The sequence below is a fragment of the Strix uralensis genome, chromosome 10, assembly GCF_047716275.1.
Source record: "Strix uralensis isolate ZFMK-TIS-50842 chromosome 10, bStrUra1, whole genome shotgun sequence".
Classification (NCBI taxonomy): domain Eukaryota; kingdom Metazoa; phylum Chordata; class Aves; order Strigiformes; family Strigidae; genus Strix; species Strix uralensis.
The window spans coordinates 24,173,926-24,198,995 of record NC_133981.1 but is presented as its reverse complement, the minus strand read 5'-3'; the positions used below and the strand labels follow the sequence as shown (position 1 = coordinate 24,198,995).

Here is a 25,070-nt window from a genome sequence, read left to right as displayed (position 1 = left end):
AACATTTCAAACGAATTGTTTGTTTAACTATATAAGTCATTTTAGTATAAGAATATGAACTTGCTTCCTGTGTACTCAGCAATGGCCGTATCCTGTGCTTGCAAACACTCCATCGCTCATCCCGGGAGTTTATTTAACCTGGGCTAGAGGAAGCCACCCCCGGGCATCCCCGAGCCGGGCTGGGCCCGGAGGCACCCGCCGGCCCTCCGCTCGCCTCCGCCCCCCGGACGCCCTGGAGCGTGGGGAAACGGGCAGACGAGGAAAACTGGGAACACGAGTGGCAGGAGCAGGGGGACTTCAGCGCCGCCTTCACGGCGGCAGGCTCGGAGCGGGGAGGCTCGGGGCTACTTTTAATTAAAGCCCGTAAATAAAGTCCCGCCGGGACGCTGCCTTCGCGCCCTTGACGAGCGCCGGAGCGTTGCCGAAAGCCGGCTTCGGTGCGGCGCTGGGGCGGTTTGAGACGTGCCCGCTCCCGCCGCCCCCGAGACGGGGCGTCCCGGCACCGCCGCCTCCACCGGCCCTTAGGGCACCCCCTCGGCTGCTAATTACCGCCCTTCATTGGGAGACCCGCCTAATTAGGGCCCTCACAGCACGGACTCAGCCCGGGCCCCCGGCCCTGCCCAGGGCTGTCCCGCCGCGCAGCGCCCGCCCGCCGGTCACCTCCCAGCCGCGCAGCACCGCGCAAGCAACGCGCCCGCGCTGCCTCCGGCCCCGCTACCCTTCTCTCGCGCTCTGCCCCTCGCCGTTTCCTGCGGTGCGTCTGTTTTTTAGCAGGATGGCGGTAATTGCACGTCTCCACAGATGCTCTATAATTTGGTATCTCCGTGGAAAACGTACAGCAGGGACTCCGGGAAAACAAGAAAAAAAAAAAAAAGGAAGGGAAAAAGCAAAGCGCCACGATTTCGTGCTACGTCGCAGCAGTTCACACAGAGCCCCGGGAGAGCGGCGGAGCGCGGCGGAGAGCCGAGCCGGGCGGCGGCGGACGGGCGCGGAGCGGAGCGGAGCTTGCGGGCTCGGCGGTGCTGCGGGCTGGGAGCGATTTGGTCAGGCCGCTCACCATCGTGTGCTGTCAGACTACTACTACGCTCTGCCCCAACGGCGTTTTTGAAAAGCATCATTTAGGATGTGAAGTGCGGAATGTAATTAACTTATTTGACAGCAATTAACGGATCTTTAAAGCGTGAAAGCATCCAAATTTGCCCGAGCAAAGACTGCGGGTATTCCCTCTCCCGGGCACGGGCAGGCCGATCCGTCAGGGAAAGCGACGGGAAAATCCGCCCCGGTACCGGCCTGGGCAGCACCGCTTCCTTCTGCCTCTGCAGCTCTGCCTGCGAACTTGGATTTGAATCTCTAACCTGCCTCCGCGGGGAAAAAAAAAAAAAAAAACAAACAAAAAAAAACCACTTTAATTCAAAAGCATTACACTACTCAGAGTAATAGTTCATAAAATACTTTATTGAAATAAAGTAAATATCTTCGCATTAATAAAACTGATCATAAAATGCAGTTTTCGAATAACTAGGGGCACCACAGGGTTTTAGACAGCGAGTAGATGTGAAAGTTGGGATCCAGTGTCCTCCTGGCCCCTCCGGGCCGTCGCACAACACAGGCGTCCGTGGCGCAGCGCTCCGCGGGCGCGGAGAGGATCGGCGGGGCGGGGGGACGGGAACGGGGACGCGACCGACCAAGACGCCCAGTTCACCAGAGACCGAAGGCGACCGTAACCACTGACCGTGCTGTCCTCCATCCTCTTCCCCCCGGGCCGCCGCCGGGCGGGGCGGGCAGGCGCGGGGCCGGCAGCGAGCTCGGCGGGCAGCGCCCGGGGGGGGCGGCCGGGGCCGGCGGCGGTGGGGCCGGGCGGTCGCCCTCACTCCTCCTGGCTGACCTCGGCCGGCGAGCCCAGGCTCTCGGGCAGCTTCTCGGCGTCCCGGGCTCGCTCCTGCTCCGAGAGCTGCTCGCTGCTGGGGATGGAGTTCTTCTTGGGGCGGCCCTTGGGCTTGGTGGGGGACTCCAGGCCGCCCCCCTGCAACACCTGCGAGGCGGGGAGGGGGCAAAGGAGGGGGGCACCCCGGTAAAACCGTGCTGCCGTCAGCCCAGGGCGGAGGGAACCTCCGTCTCCCCCGGAGCGGAGCACCGCGCTCGGGCCTCGGGCGACCTGTGGCGATCGCCCTCCGCACCCGCGGGCTGAGCTGCAAAGCCGGGCGGGCTCGGACCGGGGGGGTCCGGCGGGGGCCCAGACAATGCTGGCCTTAAAGACCGGGGGCATATGTTGTTGTTGTTGCTATTATTATTATTATTATTATTATTATTACTACTATTATTTGGTCAGGGCCGGCATGCAGAAGGATAAGCCCGCGGGGCAGCGCTCGGTACCCCGATGGGGTGCGGACCCGGCGCCGTGCGGCGCACGGAAGGGTCGGACTCGGGCACTTACTATTTTCTTCCATTTCATGCGCCTGTTCTGGTACCAGGTTTTCACCTGGAGCTGGCTGAGCCCCAGCGATTCGGCCAGGTCTATTCTGCGGGCGAGAAAGAGAGGCGGTTTGCCCCGGCAGCTTTCCTCTCGGCTGGCAGCTCTCCTCCTTTTTCAGGAAAAATGAGCCCCCATCCCGTCCCATCCCGCCCCGTCCCGGCCCCGGTCCGGAGGGCCCGGCATCGCCTACCTGTCGGGGGTGGAGAGGTATTTCTGCTTCTCGAAGCGCTTCTCCAGCCCCATGAGCTGCAGCTCGGTGAAGACGGTGCGGCTGCGGCGGCCCTTCTTGGCCTTGCTGCCCGGCTCCGGGGGGCCCGGCTCCAGCTTGCCGCGGAGGTGCAGCTCCAGCGGGAGATGGGGCGAGGCGGAGCCGCCCTGCAGCCCCGAGCCGGCGGCCAGCAGCGCCGAGCCCAGCCCCGAGCAGCCCAAGGGAGCCAGCGGGAACTTGAACACGGCGGCCGGCTCCGCCTTCAGCACCGCTGCGGGAGAGAGGGGCCGTCAGCGCCGGGCAGCCCCCGGCCCGGCCCCCGGGGACCCCCGGGGCTGCAGGGTGCCTCGGTGTCCCCGGGGATCAGACCCTGCGGGGATCCCCGGGCCCTTCTCCTCCTTTCTCCGCAACGGCGTAGCGAGGCGGAGCGGAGCCCCCCGGGGCTGCCCGGGTCCCCCCGGCTCCGCCGCCTCCGCGGCACAGGGTCACGTTTTACCCTTCAGCCGGCAGCTGCTAATTACGGAATGACTTGGGGGGTTACAAGTTTAAATCAACCGAAAAGCGTTCCCCTCCGGTGCCACCCAGCAGCCGCCAGGCCCGCTGCAGCCGGCTGAGCCCCGGCGGGCGGCGGGGGTCCGGGAACGGCCCCGCTTTTCCCTCCCGAACAGTTTTCAGGACATCTTCGACCGGGGAACAAATTATATCCCTCTCCGAGAACCTCAGCCCCACGCTTGTCCTATGAAGACGCGTCCGGGGACAGGACAGGGAGAGTTTCCAAAGGGAGCGAGCCCATCCCCGAGGACGCTGCTGCAGACACGCCGGGGCCGCTCCCCGGTGGGCTGGGGCCGCCGCCCGGCCCGGCCCCGCCGCCGCTTCCCGGCCTCGGCCCGCGGTCCCGGCGCTGGTCCCGAAGCCAGGGCGGCCGGTGCTCCCCTCCGCCGAGCGGGCCGAGAGGGCCCCGGCCCTGCCCGCCGGCACACACGGGAGCAAGACCGGAGGCGTGAAAAGGACTTTTAGAGGCCTCTGCGAGCTCCGCCGCCTCGGCCTGAGCTGAACTCGCCTCCCGCCCTTACGGGGCCTGATCCTGCTCCCGCTGAACCCGGCGGAGCTGAGCCGTGAGGGCTGTAGGGAGCCTTTTAGCTGGTCCAGTATTTCAAAGGGTTCTGCCCATCTTGAAAACAATACTAATTTCCAGATATTCTAATATATGTTGCTCCCTTGCTATGGGGCTTGACGCTTTCCTCTTTCTCTTTTAAAAGAAAAACAAGAAATTGGGATCCTCCTATTCCGTTCGTTTCTACAGATAAAGAGCAGCGACTCCGCAGACGAAGATGGCTTGGGAAATGAAAGCTTTCGCCATCACACCATAAATACCGGCATTTAAATTATATTAAATAATGGCGTTTTAAAAAAATAACTACGTCCTTAACACACTGCATTTGTCCTAAGTACTATGTCAGACCGGGTAGAGCACGCTGGCTCCCGCTTTATATAAATATATTAAAATATATTAAAATATATAAAAATATAAAAATATATAAAAATATATAAAAATATAAAATATAAAAATATATAAATACATAAAATTATATTAAAATGTATAAATATACAACTATTATATATATAAATAATATGTATAACATATTATAGATATAATAGCTCTATGTCGGGTTTCCAGCTAAACCGATGTCTGCAGAGCACCGTCCGCCTCTTGCAGCCATACAGATGTTTACCCCACTGCGTAGGCTCCAGCAATTCACACCTTACCAAAAAACACTAAAAAACTCTATCGACAACAACGGTCTCCCCGTGAAATTCAATGGACGTTTTGTGCAAGCGGCGTCGGAGCCGTAAAGCCGCTTTCTTCAGTTTAGGCCCCAAATCCTCGCCAGGCTGGAAGCCTCCGCGGCACGGCGAGGAGCCGGCGGGGATGCGCACGGCCGGCAAAGCCCGGCAGCTGGGTTTTAGGCAAAACTCACGACGTTTTCTTCAAGGGGACCGGCTCTAAAAGGCGCTCGAGTGCATCAGCGGGAAATGCCTCCCCGTCTCGCCGGCCCGCTCCCGCAGCCCCCGGCCCGCTCCCCCCCAGCCGCCGGAGCCCTCGGGGCGAGAGCGGGGGCTCCCCCGCGACCCCCCTCCCATCCCCCCTGCGCCCCCCCGCCCCCCCCACCCGGAACGTACCGAGGTGGTTGTGGTAGGGCCGGGCGGAGAGCAGCGCCTGCACCCCGAACTTGAGCAGCTCCCCGGCCGGCGCGGCCCCCTTGGCGTCCGGGGGGTCGGTGAGGATCTCCTCGATCATGAAGCTGCGGTAGCGGTGCGAGCGGTGGTCGGGGAAGGCTTCGGCCGGGAAGTAGTGCGCGGCCCCCAGCTCCAGCGGGTGCTGCATCCTCGCCGCCGCCCGGGGCGGGGGTTGGGGGGTCGGACCCCCGGCCGCCGGGCCGCCCTAGCGCAGCCCCCCGGCCGGCGCTGCTGGCAGCCGGGCAGCGGGGCGCCCCGCGGGGGCTCTGCCCATCGCCCCGCCGCCCCCTACCCTGCCCCTGCCCCTACGGGCCGGGCCCGGCGCGGCCCCCCCAGCGCCCTGAGCAGCGCGGCGGGCCGGAGCCGTTACCGCCGCATGCACACACACGGGGCGCGGCACCGGGGAGCGTCTCTCCGCCCCGGGACGGCGGGCAGCGGCCTATTATACCGCCGGCCCCGGCGGGGCTGTCAGCGCTGCGGGGGAGGGCGCGGGAGGGGCTGTGGAGGAAGGAAGGGGCCGGGGCGGGCGAGTACCTGGAAGCGAGAGGTTACAGCAGAGCATTTGATCCTCTGCCATATAAAGCAAATTAGCCTTTCTGCCCGCCGCGGGGGAGCGGACACCCAAACAAGCGCCGGCCCCTTCGGAGCGCAGCCCCGGCCCCAGCCCCAGCCCCGGGGCTGGCGGGGGAGCCGCGGCTCCGCGGCGCGCTCGGCCGGAGCCGGGGGGGGGTGGGGACGGACACACACACACGGAGTCACCCCCGGGGACCGCCCCGCCACCTGCCCGGGCCCCCCGCCCCCAGGGCCAGTTTCCCTCGGGGGGACCAGCCCCCGTCGCCTCGGCCGTGGACCCGCACGTTTCCCCCGCGTCTGGGAGCCCTCGGGGCAGCCCCGGTGCGGTGGTCGGGGGGCAGCCAAGGCCCGGGAGGGGAGGTCTGGGCTCGGGGCTGCCCGTCGAGGGTTCCCGGCCCGACGCCCTCAGCTGCGGGCTCACTCCGGGCCTCGGCCAAATCGCTGCAAACAGCTGAAGGGAGCTGGTCAGGGAACGGAACAAAACACAGCAGGAAGCGGAGCGTTTTCCTTGACTTTTGTAGCCTTTTCACGAACATTTTGCTCGGCACGACGGGATTCGTTTAATTCCCCTTTAGCCCGTGTCACGCAAGACAGCAGATAATTAATGAGCGATCCCTACTCGTTACTGACGTACTTCATGCAAGATTTACGGGCGACAGTCCCAACGCTCACAATCCCCAGCAGAAAATGTAGGCACCAGCGCATCAGAGGGGGGATAATTTCGTCCAAGCCCCAGCAGCCCGGCCGGCGGGGTGCCCGCGGCGGGGAGAGCTGACAACGGCCGTGGGATGGTTTTTGGCTGGGCTCGGCCCCCGCCCCACGGCGGGAGCGGCGCGGGACACGCGGGACCGCTCGGTGGTGATTTCCACGGGAGGTATCCCGCGGACCTAGCCCAGCCACTGCCTCTGCCACGGAGCTGGCCCACGCCGAGGGACGGGCGTCGGGCTCATCCCCGGCGGAAGGGAAGCTCGGCCTCCGTCCTTACGGTTTTCGACCAAAAAAGGGGATCTGGGCACGTTTTCTCGGCCGCCGCCGGCCGCCGCGGGGCTGGCGAGAGCTCTGCGGGAGATGCGCGGGGACGTGCGGAGCCGCCGGCGGGATCTCCCCCGGCCCCGCTCCGTAAGCCGGGAGCAGGACGGGACCGCCACGGGGGTCACCCGCGGATGCCTTCCGTGAGCGCAGGCCACGGGGGACGTGTCCCAGCCGCCGCGCAAGCAGCACTCGGCGGCCGCCGGGGGCCGGGGGACCGGCCGGCTCCCCCCGCCCCCCCGGCCCCGGGGTCCCCCGCCCTGTCCCGGCTCCAGCGCTTCTCGCCGGGCTCCGGCGCCGCGGTCCTCGTCGGGCAACAGGTAAAGCCAACGAGGAACCTCGCGGGCGGCCTTGGCAGCCGGAGGGAGATGCACAGGTCCTGGCTGCGGGGACCCTCGGAGCGCCGGGCCGGTAATTTCAATTCAGGCGTGAGGGAAGGGATACGTGGACGCGTTTAAGGAACTATCTAGAACACGAGGCCGAGCTGCTTGCTCGTTAGCGTTATCTAAATCCTACTGTCCTGTCGTTTCACCGTACTACTCAACCGTTGCATTCGACAAAAACGAGGTGTTTTTTGGATTAATTTATGCTCTGTACTTTCTCCGCCTTCCCGGATAACCTGTTCCATATGTTTGCCGCCACTTGTACGGAGCAGTTCCGCACGGATTTTCCTGTTTTTTCCACGTTTCTTTAGTTTAAAAGTATGCCCCTTGCTCTGTGAAACACTAACGAGCTGAAAAACACCTTATTAGCCCTCCCCGGTCCTCCTGCCGTCCTGACTTCTGTTAGAGGGCTGTCATTTATTCAGGCATCACTCTTGGACTTTGGACTGCCAACGAGTTCGTGAAACGGGACAAAGCGGCGGTCGTATTGGGGTGCCGGCGGTCCCCTCCCGGTCTCGGCGGACACGGGCGCGGGGCAGCGCTGCCGGTCCCTGCCCGCCGGAGCATCTCTCGGGCAGCAGCCTCCCGATGCACACCTGCCCAGCGCTCCGGGGAGCCCTAAGCCAGGTTAACGGGGCCCCAAAAATCAGAACACAAACCCTCCCAGTTTCCTTACGTGGCTTTTTGTCCGCCCATCTTTTGTCCGTCTTCTCTATTTAGATCACAAGGTATTTTCATGCCCAGGTACTGATTTCTAACGGCCGAGGCAAAAGAGGCCTTTGGATCTATTGTAATAAATAACAAGGAGAATAATTATGAGTGAAGAGAGAAGAATTTGGGCCACATTCAAGCGAGGAGACAAACCCACATCGGATTGTTTAAACAACCTCACCCCCGAGACTAGCACACTCATAAAAACAAAAACTATGCGTAAAATAAATTACCAACTCCCCGCGCACACCTTGATTTTTTTTTCTTTAAAATAAAACAAAACTCATTAATACTTGTAAATATTTACACCCTCAACCCCATCTCCGAGCAGGGTAGGTTCAGCGCAGTACAGACCTGGTATCGTTTCCCAGCATACGGAATTACCTTTGATAATTTAAGGTTGTATATACCTTGGGAAACATCTGCGCCAGGGCTGCTTATGTGGACAGCCGCAGCCAGGCACTGCCGGCCTGAGGATCACACATCAGAAACCCATCCTGGGAGCAGGCCTACAGCCCCCAAGTTCATTTAAAAAAAAAAAAAAAAAAAAAAAAAAAAAAAAAAGAATAGCGTTTATGGAAAACGCTCCTATTGTAAGATTTTGATGCTGCACTGTAAGAAAGGAAGGATGAACTCCACCATCCGGCTGCAATCACAGTCAGGAATTCGAAATCGTTGCAAAGCAAATCCTACAGCTAAAAGTACATCAGTCAATATTTTTTAAATGGTGACTCTTACATTGCCTGAAAGTGCATAATTTCCCTGGCTCTTACAGACTCCTAAACCCGCAGTCTCATTTTGCATCAATTTGTCCTGTAGATACAATCCTGAGTGATTCACACAACCGCTCTTTTATAAACTGCATCATCTCAGAGTGAAAGTTCAGCAGAATACTTGGGGCTTTAGGGAGGAACAGGATGAACAAGCTGCAGGCCTCAACTTTTATGCACTTTTTTTTCCAGATACTAGATATTAGATACCTTTTTCTGCAAAAATGCTCCTCATTTAATGAGAGGTGTTTTTTGCTTGCACTAGGGCTGGACTTTATAAAACTGTTAAAAACAAAGACTAATTCTAGAGTGACCTATTTAAAAACAATTTTATACAAATGTATGCAGCTATTTCAGAAACTATCAGTATATCTACTCCATTCAGAGCCTCTTCTAATCTTCATTTCATATAAAAGTGGAACGCATTTTTAAAGGTTTCTTTTGCTTACTTTTACACTTCAGAGATCTCGATAGATATCTGTTTTGGCTGGGCAACTCAGAAAGGAATGACAGTTCAACTAGTACAAATTTTGCCACGGAGAAGAAAGCAAGTTCACCCAGTGATTTAAAATTCTTCACTGGGGTAGGAGTACGTTCGCTTCGCTGCTTAATCACCGTTTTGACGGGAAGAAGAGTTTTGCTGAATTTTGCGCGTTACCGGCCCCTCAGTTAAGTTCTCGCAGCCTTCTCCGAACTCGACCAACTGTAACGCGAACAATAATGAAATTAAAACTCTTCGCCTCCTGGATCCCTTAGGAAACATCCCGACCGGGAAAAAAACAGTTTGACATAAAAAGGGCAGCAAACGAAGCCCACGCGTGCGAGCCCCGCTGGGGCGGTGGGAACCCCAGGCGCCGCCGCCGCCGAGCAGCGCCGCTCCGCCGGAGCCCCGGGACCCGCGTGGGCTCCTCGCAAGCACCGGGCAGAGCCGGGAGCTGCCCGACCGGCCCCGGCTCTCCCCGGAGCGGCGGGTCCCCGCTGCCCGGCCCGCACCCCGAGCTGCCGGGCTGCCGTCCCCAGCGCTGCTCCCACAAGGCGCACACCCCGCCTAAATTAGGTGAATTAATGAGTTGGGGTTTGTATCAAAGCTCTCGATGCATTTTAAACTCAAACACTTCTCTATTTTTCCAACATCACCTCTTTTAAAAATCTAATAAAACGCCCCCTCTCCCCGCCGCTCTGCCCGCCGCCGACCTCCCCGGCCCCCGCTGCAGGAAAGTGGGGGTGACCCTCCTGTCACGGGGGGACATCATCCCCGCAGCCCCTGCCCTTCCCACGGCTGCGGGGTGTCCGAGGGGGGGAACCAGTCACAGTCATCTCCGACTCGCTCACTTCTCATGGCACTTAATGCTCAGGAAATCCACAAAGTGGTACGAAGAGAGTGGAAAACGTGACATCACAGGCTAATTGGGAAGGAGCATTAGGGCTGAGGGAATAGCTCAGTCCTGAGTAATACATTATGTTTAATGGCTGAGTAAATCTTCATCAGCATTTAAACACGTATCCCTCTAAAAATTATTTTCTGCAAACACCTGGCCTCATCAGTTTGACTATTTAATTATCTTTGAAAGTCACGTTTAGAGGATGCAATTAGGTTTGAGCGAGTGCTGCAGGGAACTGCGCCCCAGCCCCTTTATTCCCTGCCCTGTGAGGTCCATCACCCTCCTCCCTGCTACACACACCCCAACGGCTCTCACACACTAGGTGTCCCCCATTTCTTCCAGAGATCTACAAGCATAAGGAAACCATCCCCAAAGCTGCTATTGTCTTTTAATTTATATCCAATAGAATAGCCCGCAAAACCAGGAGCTCCCCATATGTGCAATGCCCCCCCCCAGCACTGGGGACAACACACACCCGAGGGTTACACTCCTCCTCTGTCATGTGCAACCACGTACCCGTCCGTTTGACAGCAACACCTTTTCCCTGGCATTCCTTTTATTTTGCAGAACACCAAAAGAGCACAAACAGAGAATAAGATACACACTGTGAAACCCCCTCTCTCTCTTTTTACATATAGGATTTTAAATTTTTATTTATTTATTAGTTTTAATTTTTCCATAGTTGACAGACAAGGGATGCGGTGCTTGGAAATACAAACGAGTAACTAGCCACAAACGTGGTCACATTTCAGGCTGGACAGTATTTCTTGTGACCACCTCTCCTCTGTGAACTGATTTCCAGTTACAGAAGAGATCTGTAGGTTCAGAGGCTCCTTCACCAGCACTGCCAAAAGCATGGTGGCTGCAGCCCCTAAAAACAGTGTCCCAGCTAACAGATTAGTGCAATTATACTTTCCCTTGTTGACAGCATATATAACCATCTTTCTCCACCCAGAGCTGCTATCAAAAAGCAGCACAACGATGTGCACAGGCCTTGGACTCCAGCTGGCGGTCAGCATAAATCCCCCAGTCCAGGGTTTCACAGCAAAACTGATCTTGCACAGCAGGGCTACAACTGGAGTTATGCATGTGGAGCTGTGCAAGTGACACTGCAGGTAACAAATGTGTTTGGTAAATGACAGTTAGGAGATATATAAAAGGGTAAGTTAAATGCAGGTGCATTAGTTCAGCAAATAATTACACTCAATGTGAAACAGCACTACGGCTGTACTATCCATTTCTAGATGTAAACAAGTTTCAGACAGGAAACAATGAATTGTCCTTATCACTCTTGTATTAGCTGAAATTCAAGCAACCCCTGCATCTGTTGCAAAATTAAGGATGCCCTTAATGATACCATATTAGCCCCTGTGCTGTAAACACTTCAGTGTGTGCTTAGGTTATTCACTGTGTACACAGTTGTCTGACTGGAATAGGACTGTTTATAGTTCATAAAATTATGTTAATGACTACATCTGTGCAGAGCTGGGGCCTTCAGTTTTTAAAAGTAAAGTGAAGAAACAGAGTAAAATCCCCACATTCTTCAGTTTTACAGTTAGCCTCCAGTCAGTTTTGGTTCCTAGTTCTCGAGTACTACATCAGATCTGGATGGTTTGGGTTTATAGATCAGCAGGGAGATGTTTAAGTCATTTAACACAATAACGGCTAATTGAAACATTTTATTTAAAAAATAACAAGATGTTTTATACATATTAAAATTATATTAAAGCTGACTTCCCAGTCTCTCACAAGCACCACTACAGCTAGTTAAAACCCCCTAAGTTAGAGAGCCAATTGCATAAAATAGCTTTCATTAAATGCCAAACAATATAAAACAATTAAGTGATGAAGGGTTCCTTTCTGTTAGTTTATTTCTTAAACACGTTTTTGATTTGTATGTGTACCTTGTTTTAAAATATGGGTACAAAAACATTAAAGTGCCCCTACAACAGGGATTAGGAACGGAATATCTTCTTCCTATAGACATTAATGGCCCTGGCACAGGAGAAGGGTCTGCAGCCTGGGCTCACCAAAAAGAAAATCACACCAATCAAAAATACTTCAGAAAAATGTTCTAAAAATGAACAACGAGGTGCCTGAAATCTCCTAAATGGCTTCTATTTTTAGAAGTTTCCCTTTGCCATGCAGACTGCTGCAGATATTCCACCTGACAGCCCAACCGCTCTGGTGTGGGTGAAACCTGCCATCATGGAAACATCAGCTGCTATGGGCTGAGGCAAATCAGGCAAGGGTTACCTGCTGCAAGGAGCCTTCATAACAGAAGGCAATTAAAGGTACATGGGCTCCCAGACATCAGACACTCAGAAACTGAGTATGATTTACCACCACAGGCTAGAATGATTTTTTTTTTAATACAATTGTGCCATGCAGATTAGGATTTCTGTATGCTGCTTACGTTTCTAAGAGTCTTTATCTGTTTTAATCTCCATAGCTTGGCTGAGATTCAACGGATTCTTAAAAACCCATTGTAGGAGCCGTGGTGATAAATCAGTAGATGAGGTTAAAATATTTAACAGAGGTACTTGTGCTCAGCGTGAGGGACACAGGTGACTGGGTAGGGGCTTGCTCTCCTTGCCTTCATCTGAGTGGGGAGCCCTGCCCCATGAAGAAACCCGGGTGCCTTGTGCTGACGTGCTAAACTTAACCAAAGTGAAAACAAGGTTTAGTCCTGAACCAGCTGACATTGGCGGCAGTTGTGTCCCTGGTTCAATGGGAGCAGGATCTGGGTTTAAGGGAACCTGATTTTCATGAAAGACAGCAGGAAGCCGGTGCCGCTGGTTCGCAGGTGTATGCACACAGGCTCATGGCATGGCTTTCATGCCATTTCCTATTGCAGGGAGCTCCCCAACTTCCAGGACTACAAATGTCCTGGCCAAAATCCCCCCCGATGCTGTAAGCCAACCTGCATGAAGATACTGCACGTCCTCTCTTTAATTCCTCAGGGCAGTGCTTTGCTTAGCGTATCCTACTCTGAAACCAACGCAGGTCACAGAGGACTGTGAGTGATCAAGACTAATTTTCTCGCTCTTGACTTCAGGGGGAAACTCAGGCAGGTGGGGATTACGTGCTCATCCCCTCAGCTCTGCCCACTCCAGCTTAGATCCTGCACCTTGCAGCGACCCTGTCACGCTGCCAACTGTCTTTGGACGCTAATAAACTTGCTACATTGCGATACTTATACCTACAGATAATCCATCCCATAGATTCACTTAGGATGGGATGGAAGAGGGAAAGCAAAAATTTTTCTGCAGTTGTCAACTTCTTCCTCCTGTATCCCACTTCAGGTGGAATAAGCATGTTTTTCCTACTACCGTTCATGGATCAGTCTAATTTAGAATGAAGTAGGGAACTGGGAAGGTCATATTTTAATGAAATACTTTAAAAGAAGCAATGTTAATAGAAGTCAATCTGTACACAGAAAGTTCCCCTTGAAGGTGAGATTTTGAGAAATTAACTCCTTCATCATTCATACAAAGGGAACTAGCTGTATGAAGAAATTAATTACTCTCAGAGTAGACTCTGGGCCCATACACAGACTTTACTACCACCCTGAAAGTTATAATGAACCTAGGACATGCAGGAGCAGATTTCCTCTCCCTTCTACGAGATGATTAACAAGAGTTATAGGGCTTTCTAAAATTAGCCTTAAGAAAGACCAATGTTCTTATAATGTTAAAGAAAGTGTAATGGTTTCTGATTTTCAGCCTGACCCTACAGGCCTTTCTCTGGCAAAACCTGGATCGTGCTCTAGGTCTTCTGTTCTCCTTGCATGAGTGGACTGGGATGCTCAGGAGGACTTAAGGCCTCTGATGCCGCAGCAGGCTTTTTGTTTTCTGCATGTACGGGAAAACCTTGCTTACACTAAAGCCACCAGCAGGAGATTTGCTATCCACCGCAGCCAAAACAAGAACTGATTTTTACATTGCCTACACTTGCAATTCTTACATCTGATAGGGCAAATTCCTATTTACTACGTCCAGAACTAAATTTCAAACCCATATATGGCCAGGAGTGCTTAAGAAGTTTAAACAACTTTGACTTCCATACATATATTATGACACTTGCAAATTTTTGGACTCTAATACGAAATTCCAAGAACCCACTGATAGTTATCTGTCTGAACTACAGATGGATTGATTTAGTGTGGCTCTGTACCCTTCTTGCCTTACTCAATAGCTCTTCCCCTGGTTTTCCTTCGCCCCTCTCCTGCCTCAGAGCACCCCCCACCTCTGCACGGCTGAGCCTCTCCTGCTTTCGCTGACACTGCTCAGGGCACCACACGGCGAATTTAAAGCCCCCTAGCACGGAGGAAGGGGAAGGCGCGGCGGGAGGCGGCGGGAGGCGGCGGGGACCCTCCGGCGCAGCCCGGGCCGCGGGTGCCCCCTGCTGGCACCGGGCACCGGCCGCGCCCGGGCACCGGCGGCCCCCCCCGGCCCCGCCACCCTCCCGGTGGGGACAGCCCCGCCACCCTCCCGAGGCCTCGAGTGCAACGTGCTCTCGGGGGGACCCTGCGCCCGCCGCATCCTCGCCCCAACGCCCCGGGAACGGGGAGCTGGACAGAGCGGGGAGATGTTGGGGCAGCGGTTTATTTTTTTCTTGTTAAATACAAGTTGAGAACAATTAGTCAGCTTGCAATTTAAACGTCCAGAAAAGAAAACTGTAGACTAGAAAGAATACTAGTAGAGCAGAAAAGAGAAAGAGGGAATAGCTTAGCCTTTATTTACTAAATATCAGCCTGTGTAGCAGGGGGAGATTCACGGGGGAACCCACTTAATGCCACACCGCGTTGCCAGTAAGGCAAGAGCAGAAACGCCGCAGGCGATGGCCAGGCCCCAAAGCCACACAGCAGGGCAGCGGTAGGTGGGGACCGACCTTTTTATTTCCCTTTTTACAGCTGTTTTGACAGATTTGGTACGCTTCTCATTGAGAGCCAGATCAGCCTAAAGCCTCCCAACTGCCTGACACTTGTACTTACATGACAGTGCTGAGCACCAAAATCAACAGGAAAAAAGTGCAAACACTTCAATATTGAAGACAGATTCAGCAGTACAACATTATTAATGCAAATCTTTCCACTAGTCTTAATAAGAGAATTACACCCTTGGCTTACTCAGAAAAATCAGCTGCAGATCATGCTTATTCCCTTCACACCCCAAATAAAGTTCCAGCAAATGGGTTTTTTTAAAATTATTATTATTCAGTCGTTAATGTCACAAGATTTTGGTTCAAAAAGGGAAAGTTATACTTAACATATTTCAATGAATGGCAACACGAGCATGCAAAAGCTGAGATTTTAGCAATGACAGTAAAGAATAAGAATCAGTGCTTTCAAGAAGGTTTTGTGTGTAGCTGGCAATACCAATACATCTGCACATCCAGCAGTTCAGACGTTGGCTCTTGCAGATCATCACCAGCCTTTGCAAACAATGTGTAAGTACCTGCACACCCCTGCTCAGTGACGAACCTTCTGCTTGGCTCCACAGACCTCGGCGTGCTCTGGGGCTGAGAGCTGATGCTTCAGCTGTGCAAAAAAACCAGGACAGAGAAGTACCCAGGAGTACCTCCTCAAACCCATGCCAGACCCAGCTTCTACTCCCTCTTTTTCACATAAATCTGCACATCATCTCATCAAGTACTTCTCGGTGAAGCTCCAGGTAGCATTAGCACAGCACTCCCTTTCCAATTCCCGCCCCCCATCAACCATGACAAGTAATTTTGGTCCTCCTACCACCTACCGAAATCTTCTACCTTAGAAGGCTCTGAGATCTCTGTACAACAGGCTGCTGGATCTCCCCAGGGAGATCACATTCTTACCTGAGATAGCAGTTTTCAAAGTCTTTTGTTATTTTTAAGCTCCTACACGAATCTCCTTTCTCCTAAATATATTTATATATTGCTGATACTTAATTTGATTACAAGGGAGGAAGCTGGTCAGTCACCACTGGGATTGTGCCCAGTGACTGAAAACTCTCCCACCTCATCCTGTGACTGAGCACATACTTAGACCTGCACCTAAACAGCAGAGACATACAACAACCCTGTCTTTTAATGATTTCTCACTTGCCACCCTGCCTGTGGAAGAGCAACAGCTCAGCTGCAACAGAGAAGTTCACTTTTAAACACCTTGCAGCAACCACTGCACTAACGTCAACTGCATCATACTCAGAGCTGCTTCATATTGAGGTTCTAAGCACAAACCAAACTCAAGAGTGATCAAGAGCTGCGTGCTGTAGAACTGAATCATCCTACAGTCCTTTTTGGATCTTTTAAACTGTGTCCAAATTTCTCTGGACTTCTTTCAGCATGCTTGCTGCTGATGCTCTGCTGAGGGATCAGACTAGTAACTCCCAAGTGGAATCATAGAACGGTTTGGGTTGGAAGGGACCTTAAAGATGACCTAGTTCCAACCCCCTGCCATGGGCAGGGACACCTTCCACCAGCCCAGGTTGCCCAAAGCCCCGTCCAACCCAGCCTTGAACCCTTCCAGGGAGGGGGCAGCCACAGCTTCTCTGGGCAACCTGTGCCAGGGCCTCACCACCCTCACAGGGAAGAATTTCTTCCTTACATCTAATCTAAATCTGCCCTCTCTCAGTTTAAAGCCATTACCCCTCATCCTATCCCTACACTCCCTGATCAAGAGTCCCTCCCCATCTTTCCTGTAGCCCTTTTAAGTCCTGGGAGGCCACTCTAAGGTCTCCCCAGAGCCATCCCTTCTCCAGCTGAACACCCCCAACTCTCTCAGCCTGTCCTCACAGGCGGGTGCTCCAGCCCCCTGAGCATCTTTGTGGCCTCCTCTGGACCCGCTCAAGCAGGTCCGTGTCCTTCTGATGTTGGTGCCCCCAGAGCTGGACCCAGCACTGCAGGGGGGGTCTCACGAGAGCAGAACAGAGGGGGAGAATCCCCTCCCTCGCCCTGCTGGCCACACTGCTCTTGGTGCAGCCCAGGACACGGTTGTCTTTCTGGGCTGCCAGCGCACATTGCTGGCTCATAGTCAGTATTCCATCCATTACTACTCCCAAGTCCTTCTCCACAGGGCTTCTCTCAATCCACTCCTCGCCCAGCCTGGATTTGTGCTTGGGATTGCCCTGACCCATGTGCAGGACCTTGCACTTGGCCTTGTTGAATTTCACGAGGTTTGCATGGATGTCAGATTAGAAACCTCAGATTGAAAACTCAGGATTAGCTTTTCTCTCTGGAGAATTTACTGAATGACTGGCTTTGAGTCTTAAATGACAGCAATCCTCTAACAAGTTATGGAAGAGCCTTTCAGTTTGACATTTTTATAAACACCAACCTTTTTATCCCCAATGTTTGTTGTTTAAGGAAATCCCTTCTAGTTATTATGCATGTATAACATATAAAACAATTGAATTAATACCATATGAGGGTAGAGGGGTGAAAAATCACGTCTATAGTAAAAACAGTTCAGAAAAACTGCACAGCTGAGATTTAAGATTGCCTATAGTGACTTTGTATTTTGTTTAGACATTGGTGTTAATACTTCATACAGATTATGTGCAGTACAGATTACAACAGTATGTGCTATGTCTTGTATAATTTATGAACTATTAAACTTAATTCTTACATTTTGGGGTTGTGAGTTATAACTAAACATAATCTAAACTACCAGCAAATGCTGTTGGGAGGGGAAGACAGACCCAAAGCCAAATACTTGCACACTCACCCTCAGCAAGCTGAGAGCTCAAGCTTTACAAATTTAAATATCTTTTAAGTTCTGCACATGCATAAGATATACTGGTGGAGTTCAAGACAGGGATCATCTGGCTGGTTTTGTGCTGTAGGTGAGAGGAAGACCTCGGCAACTGAGGAAGGCAGTGGGGAAACACTTCTGCTTCCTCAGAACTACAGGGATGCCAGAGGAAGGGCTAATGGTTGTATGACACCGAGTTATGTCAGTCCATAAAATCCACAGGTAGCCCAGCAGTGTTGACTACAAGTCTGCACTGCCCTCAAAAATGGAGTTGCAGCTTCTTGACCTTTTTTTATTACCTAGCTCAATTAAACACCAATACACTTGTGACAGCATGGAGCTCAGAGCAGGCCGAGGTGTAATGTTTACCCCGCTCCTCTCCCAGATTTACAGTCCACACTGAGCTCCACACTGTTGCAGGTAAGTACAGGTACTGCCACTGTACCTGAGCTGTGTGTTCAAAGCCCCTTTGCTGTGTCTGTGTACGTAGCAGGCAGCGTGTGAGCGAACAGTGACAGAGGCAGCTGGGAAGAATATAAGGAAATCACTGTGCAAGTAATTAGGGGAGGGAAGAAGGGATTTATTAACAAAGATTAAATGCTGGTTTTCCTTGGCTCCTATGTCAATGGAGATTCTCATGTGCAACCTGTAACTCAGATATACTATCCTCCCATAACTCACATACTGTCTTTTGGGAATGCTGGGCTATCTCTCTCCCTTAGCAGCTACAGCCTTTTGTGATAAGCAGGTCCTCATCAGAGATTATACAATTAGGTTTAGAAACAGACTTTTATTGCAGGCAGCTGAAAATTAGTATTTATCGAGTAAAAAGGTCTTGTGGTTCCCTCATCTCAGTTCTCATATGTAAATACTACCTGATGCTAGACTGCCCAGACAAAGTTTTGCAGGTAAACACCTGCAACTATTTTAGTCTATAGGCAGAACCTTGCTGACAGTCACCGCTTTGCAACAAAGAGCACCAGGAAGAGCTGGCTGAGGGTCCCCACTGTAGATGTTCTAATGATACGGTAAAGCTGTGCTGTTTTATTTGGGCTCTCAAGAACAAGTGATATTTCTCACTCCCATGCCTGGAGTTTACACAGCAGCATTTAAACAAACAGCTTTACGGGGAGCAAAGAGGAACCCAAATAAAGAGTAAACCTGGAAATCCTGAGAGCTAACAGAAGGTGACACTACCACCCTCCAGGTATGTCGGAAATGGTGGTGAACACACTCCTCTTTCATCTGTAGGCAGCTGCTGAGGTAGCCAGCCACTACCTTCTCCCTTGCTTATAGCTCACTCATCTCTCGTCAGGGCTCAGAAAAAAACAAGTCTTGGCCAGATGAATCTCTTATTTCTCATGGATACTCAGCATCTGGGGCTCTATCCAGCAGCTGAATCACCATAAGGACTTCTGCAAATCACCCTTTTCAATAAATTCTATTTTAATTTGACACGTTTTATTGTTTACAAGGTTTACTGGGGAGATGAAACAAAAGTTAATTACATCAACTGATACATCAAGAAAATGGATTGATTTGATATCCCCTCCAGATGGGCTTCCTTTGCGTGGCAGTGTGCATACCACATCTTAAAGAAAGGAGACAGAATACATTAGGAAGGCACATTTGAGCCATCAGACTGACACTTCTTTATTACAGTGTATTTATTTTTTATCATGTGCTTTGACAGAAGTCTCATAAAGTGTTATGCTCCTTCTGTAGGGTCAAAGTCTTGTGACCTTCCATGATTTTAGAGAGAAGGAACATAATTTTAGAGGGCATGTTTATTATTTCTGTAAACAGTCTGTTTTCCATGCCAAGAGAACAGTTTTCCTGTATGTACTTAGATGACAGCTCAACTTTACTGGCTCACTTTCCTGACCAAGTCTTGCCTGCCAAATGGTTTTGATCATAGTCTGGCAAACAAAACAATATGAATAGTAGAGCTGAGCAAATAATCGCCAGAAAACTGCTGATTTTTTCAAACCTCTTTTTATTGCTTCCATAATATCCCTGAATCAAATGCGGTTTCCTTGAGTTCAATTACAATTTTAAAGCACCCTATTTTTTACTAAAACCAAAATAACTCAACTCCGTGGAATCAGAAAAGCCACTTGCAAGACAGTTGTGACAAGGCAGGTCCATCACATTGTGTTGCTTACATTCCCAAAGAACCAAGTGTCCATGCTGTTCCAACATGAATGCACATGTTTGTCAGTTTAAACTGTGGACAGACAGCTTCCAAATCTTTTTTTACTGGCACAAATGTTCATGGATGGTAGACAAGACCACAGCCAAAACAAATTTGTTTTAAAATCTGAATAGTCCACTTTTGCAATACATACTGATTTCTGATAAATGCACCAAAGTAACTTATTTTCCCTTAAAACGGTGAAGATGTATTTCAAATACACCTGTATTCATGCATGACGTGATGCTCTGTTAATAAGGTTATTGAACAACATATGCTCCAAGTCTTTGTTCTCTGACAGTCCATAAAAACTCTTGCAGCACCCTGCAGACTCTGAGCTTGAAGCAAACTGACCCCTTACCTAAACAAAGGTTTCCGATGTTTCTTTGAGTGGAACAGAGCTCATAAAATCCCTCCATGATGCCCCACTATGATGTCAAGAAAGCCAGAATTACAGTATGTGCATTTGGCTGTTATTTGTAGAACAGCCATCTGGAAACCAGCATAGCTGAACACAAGACAAGCTTTAAGACACGATGACAGTGCTGATGGCACTGAGCTAGACCATGTCATATTTTACTCCTGTTCCTGCACAGTGAACAGCGTAAGAGGGATGAAGACTGTGGCTCACTACTCCCTCCACAAACATTCAATTTCCTCTTCTAGGGATGGGTTTATTCAGGGACTTGGATAGGACTTAACAAAAATCCTAACTAAACATATCATGCAAATTACCAGGCAGCTGTAGCAGGAACAACCCTGCTTCTTAGACAATTTGCAATACAGCTCTCTAGCAATACTTCCATACCTACCGAGAGCTGCCCCCTTCCCTCTGCATACCCAGCTGCAGGCACACCAATAAATTCCTATGAACACCTGCAAATCTCTTGGTCAAAGTCTAACTCATCCTGAGGTCTCTCCGGGTTTTGTTCAGTGCCTTAATGGTCAGAAAACACAAGACTCTACTTCTGCAGCTCAGTCTTCCTGATCTACATTTTTTGCCTTCTTCCTACAGCAATCTTGTGGCAGGTTGTTCTGTTTTGGCAACCAAAAGATTCACGCTGCCTGACTCTGCTCCAGATGTTTTGTTAAAAAGTAATTAATACTTCTTGGTCTTTGTTCTCTCTTTCCCAACCAAAAAAAAAAAAAATCAAACTCACTGCTTCAATCCCTCCTCTTTCAACATGTCCCTCAGGAAGCAGACATTCCATTGTGCCAACATGTTCTCATTTGATGGAAACAGAACTATTATTTAGTTAATAATTGTTTCTAATCTGAGATATAGCTAACACCCATTCTGGCAGAAAATTTGTTGCTTTAATGCACACAGTGGCCCTTAGCAGCCATTGAGTTTAAGAAACCGATCAAATTTTGCACAGATATGATTCTGAATTTTCACTGAGAATTACAGGGAATCTGGCATTTATTACAGAATTGGTCAGAAACACCAATCCAGCCTAATGCAGAACTCACTGAAAATCCCCTTCAACTGAAGATTTACAATGCAAAAAAAAAAAAAAAAAGCTGTAGACTGATGAGCTTTAACTATAAAAAAATTGCCACAGAATTATGACCAGAATGAACTACATCTCACTTAGGATATTTCTTACTAATGCTCAAGGCAGACTGGTAAGAGTGTATGGTTTAAATTAGCTCCCTGCAAACTTACAGCTGCTATGTTATCCTATTAAAATTTATTTTCCTCCATTGTGGCTCATATTAATTTGCAGCTATAGAGCTGCATGTAACTTCAACCATTACAGGCTTTATAAAATGAAAAATATGTAAGCATTTGTTTTAAAAAGAAAAATGATTACACACAGATGAATGATGAAAGCAGATTACTGAAATAAATGCAGCAGGTCACACCTTCACCTATTGCAAAGTTATTTCTTTAACATCTTTCTGGAAGGAGAACACACACCACATGAGAGGGGAGACGAGGGTCTCAAAGTCCCTGTATTCCCTACCCTGATGTGGGAGAGAATTCACCATAGTCAAAGCTGTAGACTTTGGCTATCAAATGTCTTAATGATTATTTTAAAGTATAGCCACTCAAAGCCCAAGACACTCAGGCCTTTCCCCATTAGTTTACCTGTCCTGTTGTAAAACGGCAGGTGATTATTACTATACCTCTGCTGAGGTATAGTTATTATTAAAAAAACTCCTTTAATGAGAAGTGTGGGTAAGGTAAACTACACAAATATCTACCCTTTTGTGCCAGCAAACTTACTCTGAACAACTTTTCACTTGACTTACCAGGCTACCACAACTATAAAGGCCAAAGCACAGTTTTAAGGTCTTGGAGCTAACAAATGTAAAGCACATGAAAAATGAAAAGACAAGTAGAAGGAAATTCAATACAAAGTCCCGTAAAAAAAGCCAATTGAGGAAAAAAAAAAAAAACAAAACAGGGCAGTGAGAATAAGAAACCTCCAGAAAGTAGGGAGAAGACTGGTAACATGGCAGAGAAACATTCACATCTGTTTAGAAGAAATATGAACCAAATCCACACAAAACCAAAATGAAAGGGCATGAAACGGGCACGACAGGAAGCAGAATTGTATCTGCTGCACTTGTCCTGCTCTGAAACTAAACCCAACTCGCAGTGAGTGGTTTCCATCCTCACGGTGCTGTGTGCCAGAGGACAGGAGGGATAAGTGAGAGGTGTCACTGACAGAGTGTCCAGCCAAAATGTCTTGGAAAACCTGTGGCAGTAGGCATCACTCATCTGTTCCAAGAAAAGGTGGAACATTAAAAAGGTGAACGAGTTCCAGCAAAATACTCAGACAGTATCTAGAAGATCCACCAGCTTCAGTGAATGTGCATACACTCTTGCTTGTACTTAGGATCCACTCTCCAAAATCACAACAATGACATTACCACATTCCACTGACTTTTCTAATCCCAGAAGCAGCCTCTCCAGCTATTTGCTATTGACATTGTTTCACTACATCTGCTGATTATCCCTTGTAGTGTTTTGTTCCCTTCCCATCACACTGATGTTCATCACAAACAAGACAGATATTGTACAATGTGTGATGCGCCTGCATAAACAGTGCAAATGAAAGGCTTGTAGTGAAAACCAAAATCATCTTTATAAAGGCTTTGTTTACATTGGAAAAGAACACTGCTACCCCCAGTGAGCAAGTGGGATGTCAGAAAACAAAAAGAGGAATAAAGAATTTAAATCCAGTGCTTGTGCAAGTGAGGTAAGTACCACAAACAATTTGGATGCAGAAATGAAGGTAAAAGGTTAAAGGTAAATGTTCCATACTCTTTACAATACCTTAGTTTACAGATTATTCCCGTACAATTACTCTTCAGCTAGATGCTAGCTCTCATTGGAAAGTGCTCAGAACACCTCGCTGAAAACCACGCTTTATGTTGGCCTAACATCATGGTGCAAAATACCACCACATTGAATAGGTGGGATTTCCAAGCCACACAGGAACTACCGAGATGAAGGGCAGGACCTTCACAGATGCAACACATCTTGTCCCCAGAACAACCCAAGGAATAAAAAGAGGGCAGAATCTTAATGGGAAAAAAAGTGTTCTACAGAGCTGGAAAAAGAACAGATGCATCATGTTAATTTGCCACAAGGTGGCATGTGCTGATCTAAAATAAATTCCGGTCAGGTAAGATTTGTAAGATCTGAACAGCAAAACTCAGATCTGGCAGGTTTAGCTTCCCTGGAGTTATTTCATTCGTGTCAGGTTCAAACTCAGCCCTACAGTATTACAGAATCTCATTATGTACCTAGGATTACCATCAAACTTGAATTTACATTTACTGGAAAAGAAGTTTCCTTTTCCCCTTTTCACCCCTTATAATTCTATATAATTGCTCTGACTAAGCAAAAATAACTTTCTCCTGGCTGTATCTGGGAGCCTCTATCTCATGCTCACTCTCACTGAGTTTTCTCCTGGTTTTGGTTCATTCTCTGAACGAAAAAACGTAACTTTCAAAATATGACATTTCTGAGCATTCCTGCCACATGTGTTTCTCCGTACCACTGTCCTGAGGGGGCCCTTCACAGTTCAGCCTGCTGAGATGAGTGGTGACAGAGGCAGACTTGCCCCCTCCACTGTGCATTCCCCTCTGCACCACTGTATGGGCACAAGTGTTTGTGCAGCTGCACCACGAACCAGATCAAGGGCAGGGTGTGGTGAAAACTGAATCTTTTTCCTTATTTCAGACAGAAAGGAGCAAAGCCAGCGTTTATTTTCAAAAAGTGCGGTACACCTCTGTGGTTGTATCTTTACAACAAAACAAAGAAAACTTTATGCTTTCTTCTATGAATTTTATGAACTTCATAAATTCTTTCTGAAGCATGCAGGAAGTTTGTTTATTCATGTAATTATGTAATGATAAGCACCAATTTTAGGAACAGATATCACAAGGCGTGCTCGCAGCTGTGCTCAGCACTCTAGCCCTGAACACGTGAGAATTATAATTGGTGGCAAAGACACAAATCACACTCAGCAGGACTGAACACTAAATGTGTCTCCTCTAGTTAATTTAAAAAATGAAACTTGTAAACTTCAGCCACAGTTTCTGTCAGGTATACACGGCAAGGGAAACCACATTCCAGTCTTTTAGAGGGAGACAGAGGTAAGAGTCACGCAGACATTTTTTTGCTTGTTTAGAGATCACAGTTATTGTAGGATATGCAGTATGCTAATGCTGTCAAAAAACAATACATGTTTAAGTCACTTCAGTACTAATAGGACACGTTTTAAGAAGCAAGCCCTGTGTCTCCTGCACTGACAGCTCCTTTAGCTGAGAGATCTCTTCAGTACTTCCACTAAGTTCCCGAATCCGTTTTTATCTTTAAAAAACATAAGTTAAATTTATCTGTACTAGAGACACTAATTCCATGAGCTAATGTACTAATGTGGCTAATGAGACAGACACATAATACTGTCAAAAATCTACAAGTATTTTTAAAACCACCAGCGTGCTACAAGGACACTCACTCCAAAAACATCCTTATTACCTGGCAGACAGATGTTTCAGCAGGTTTACTGCTATTACTCCTTTAATCAGGAATTGTGTATTCAACTCCAGTATCAAACTAAACTATTACAAACCTGTTCTACTCCGTGTCCAAGACCCAAATTACCTAAAAGACACGATCTTCCGAAAATTTTCAATTAAATTCCCGAACTTCAGCCACAAAGAAGAATCGACTGATGATGCTAAAAACATTAAACGGTGTCAGTGAGTTTACGCACTACTGTTTTGTGTACGTCTCGGTGTGAGGCAGCTACAGGAGGCTCAAGGCCTGGCTCCTGCCCGGGCAGGGCAGGGTAGAGGCGGCTGAGGCAGACACCGACCCCTTACGCATCTCTGATTTGGAAAAAAAACCGTA

General features: G+C 49.8%; 1 protein-coding gene across 2 annotated transcripts; it reads right to left on the bottom strand.

Moving 5' to 3' along the window:
* Positions 1-764: 764 nt before the first annotated feature.
* On the bottom strand, positions 765-5,321 carry BARX1 (BARX homeobox 1). 2 transcript variants are annotated; one of them, XM_074879017.1, is made up of 4 exons: positions 4,863-5,321; positions 2,664-2,952; positions 2,435-2,519; positions 765-1,958 (listed from the first exon to the last, which is right to left on the bottom strand). In XM_074879017.1, the coding sequence occupies exons 1-4, from the start codon at positions 5,065-5,067 to the stop codon at positions 1,482-1,484; spliced, it is 1,056 nt and encodes a 351-aa protein (XP_074735118.1). In that variant the 5' UTR covers positions 5,068-5,321; the 3' UTR covers positions 765-1,481. The 2 variants fall into 2 exon arrangements, with proteins under 2 accessions (XP_074735118.1, XP_074735119.1); XM_074879018.1 differs by having other exon boundaries at positions 1,783-2,032.
* Between the last annotated feature and the right edge of the window lie 19,749 nt (positions 5,322-25,070).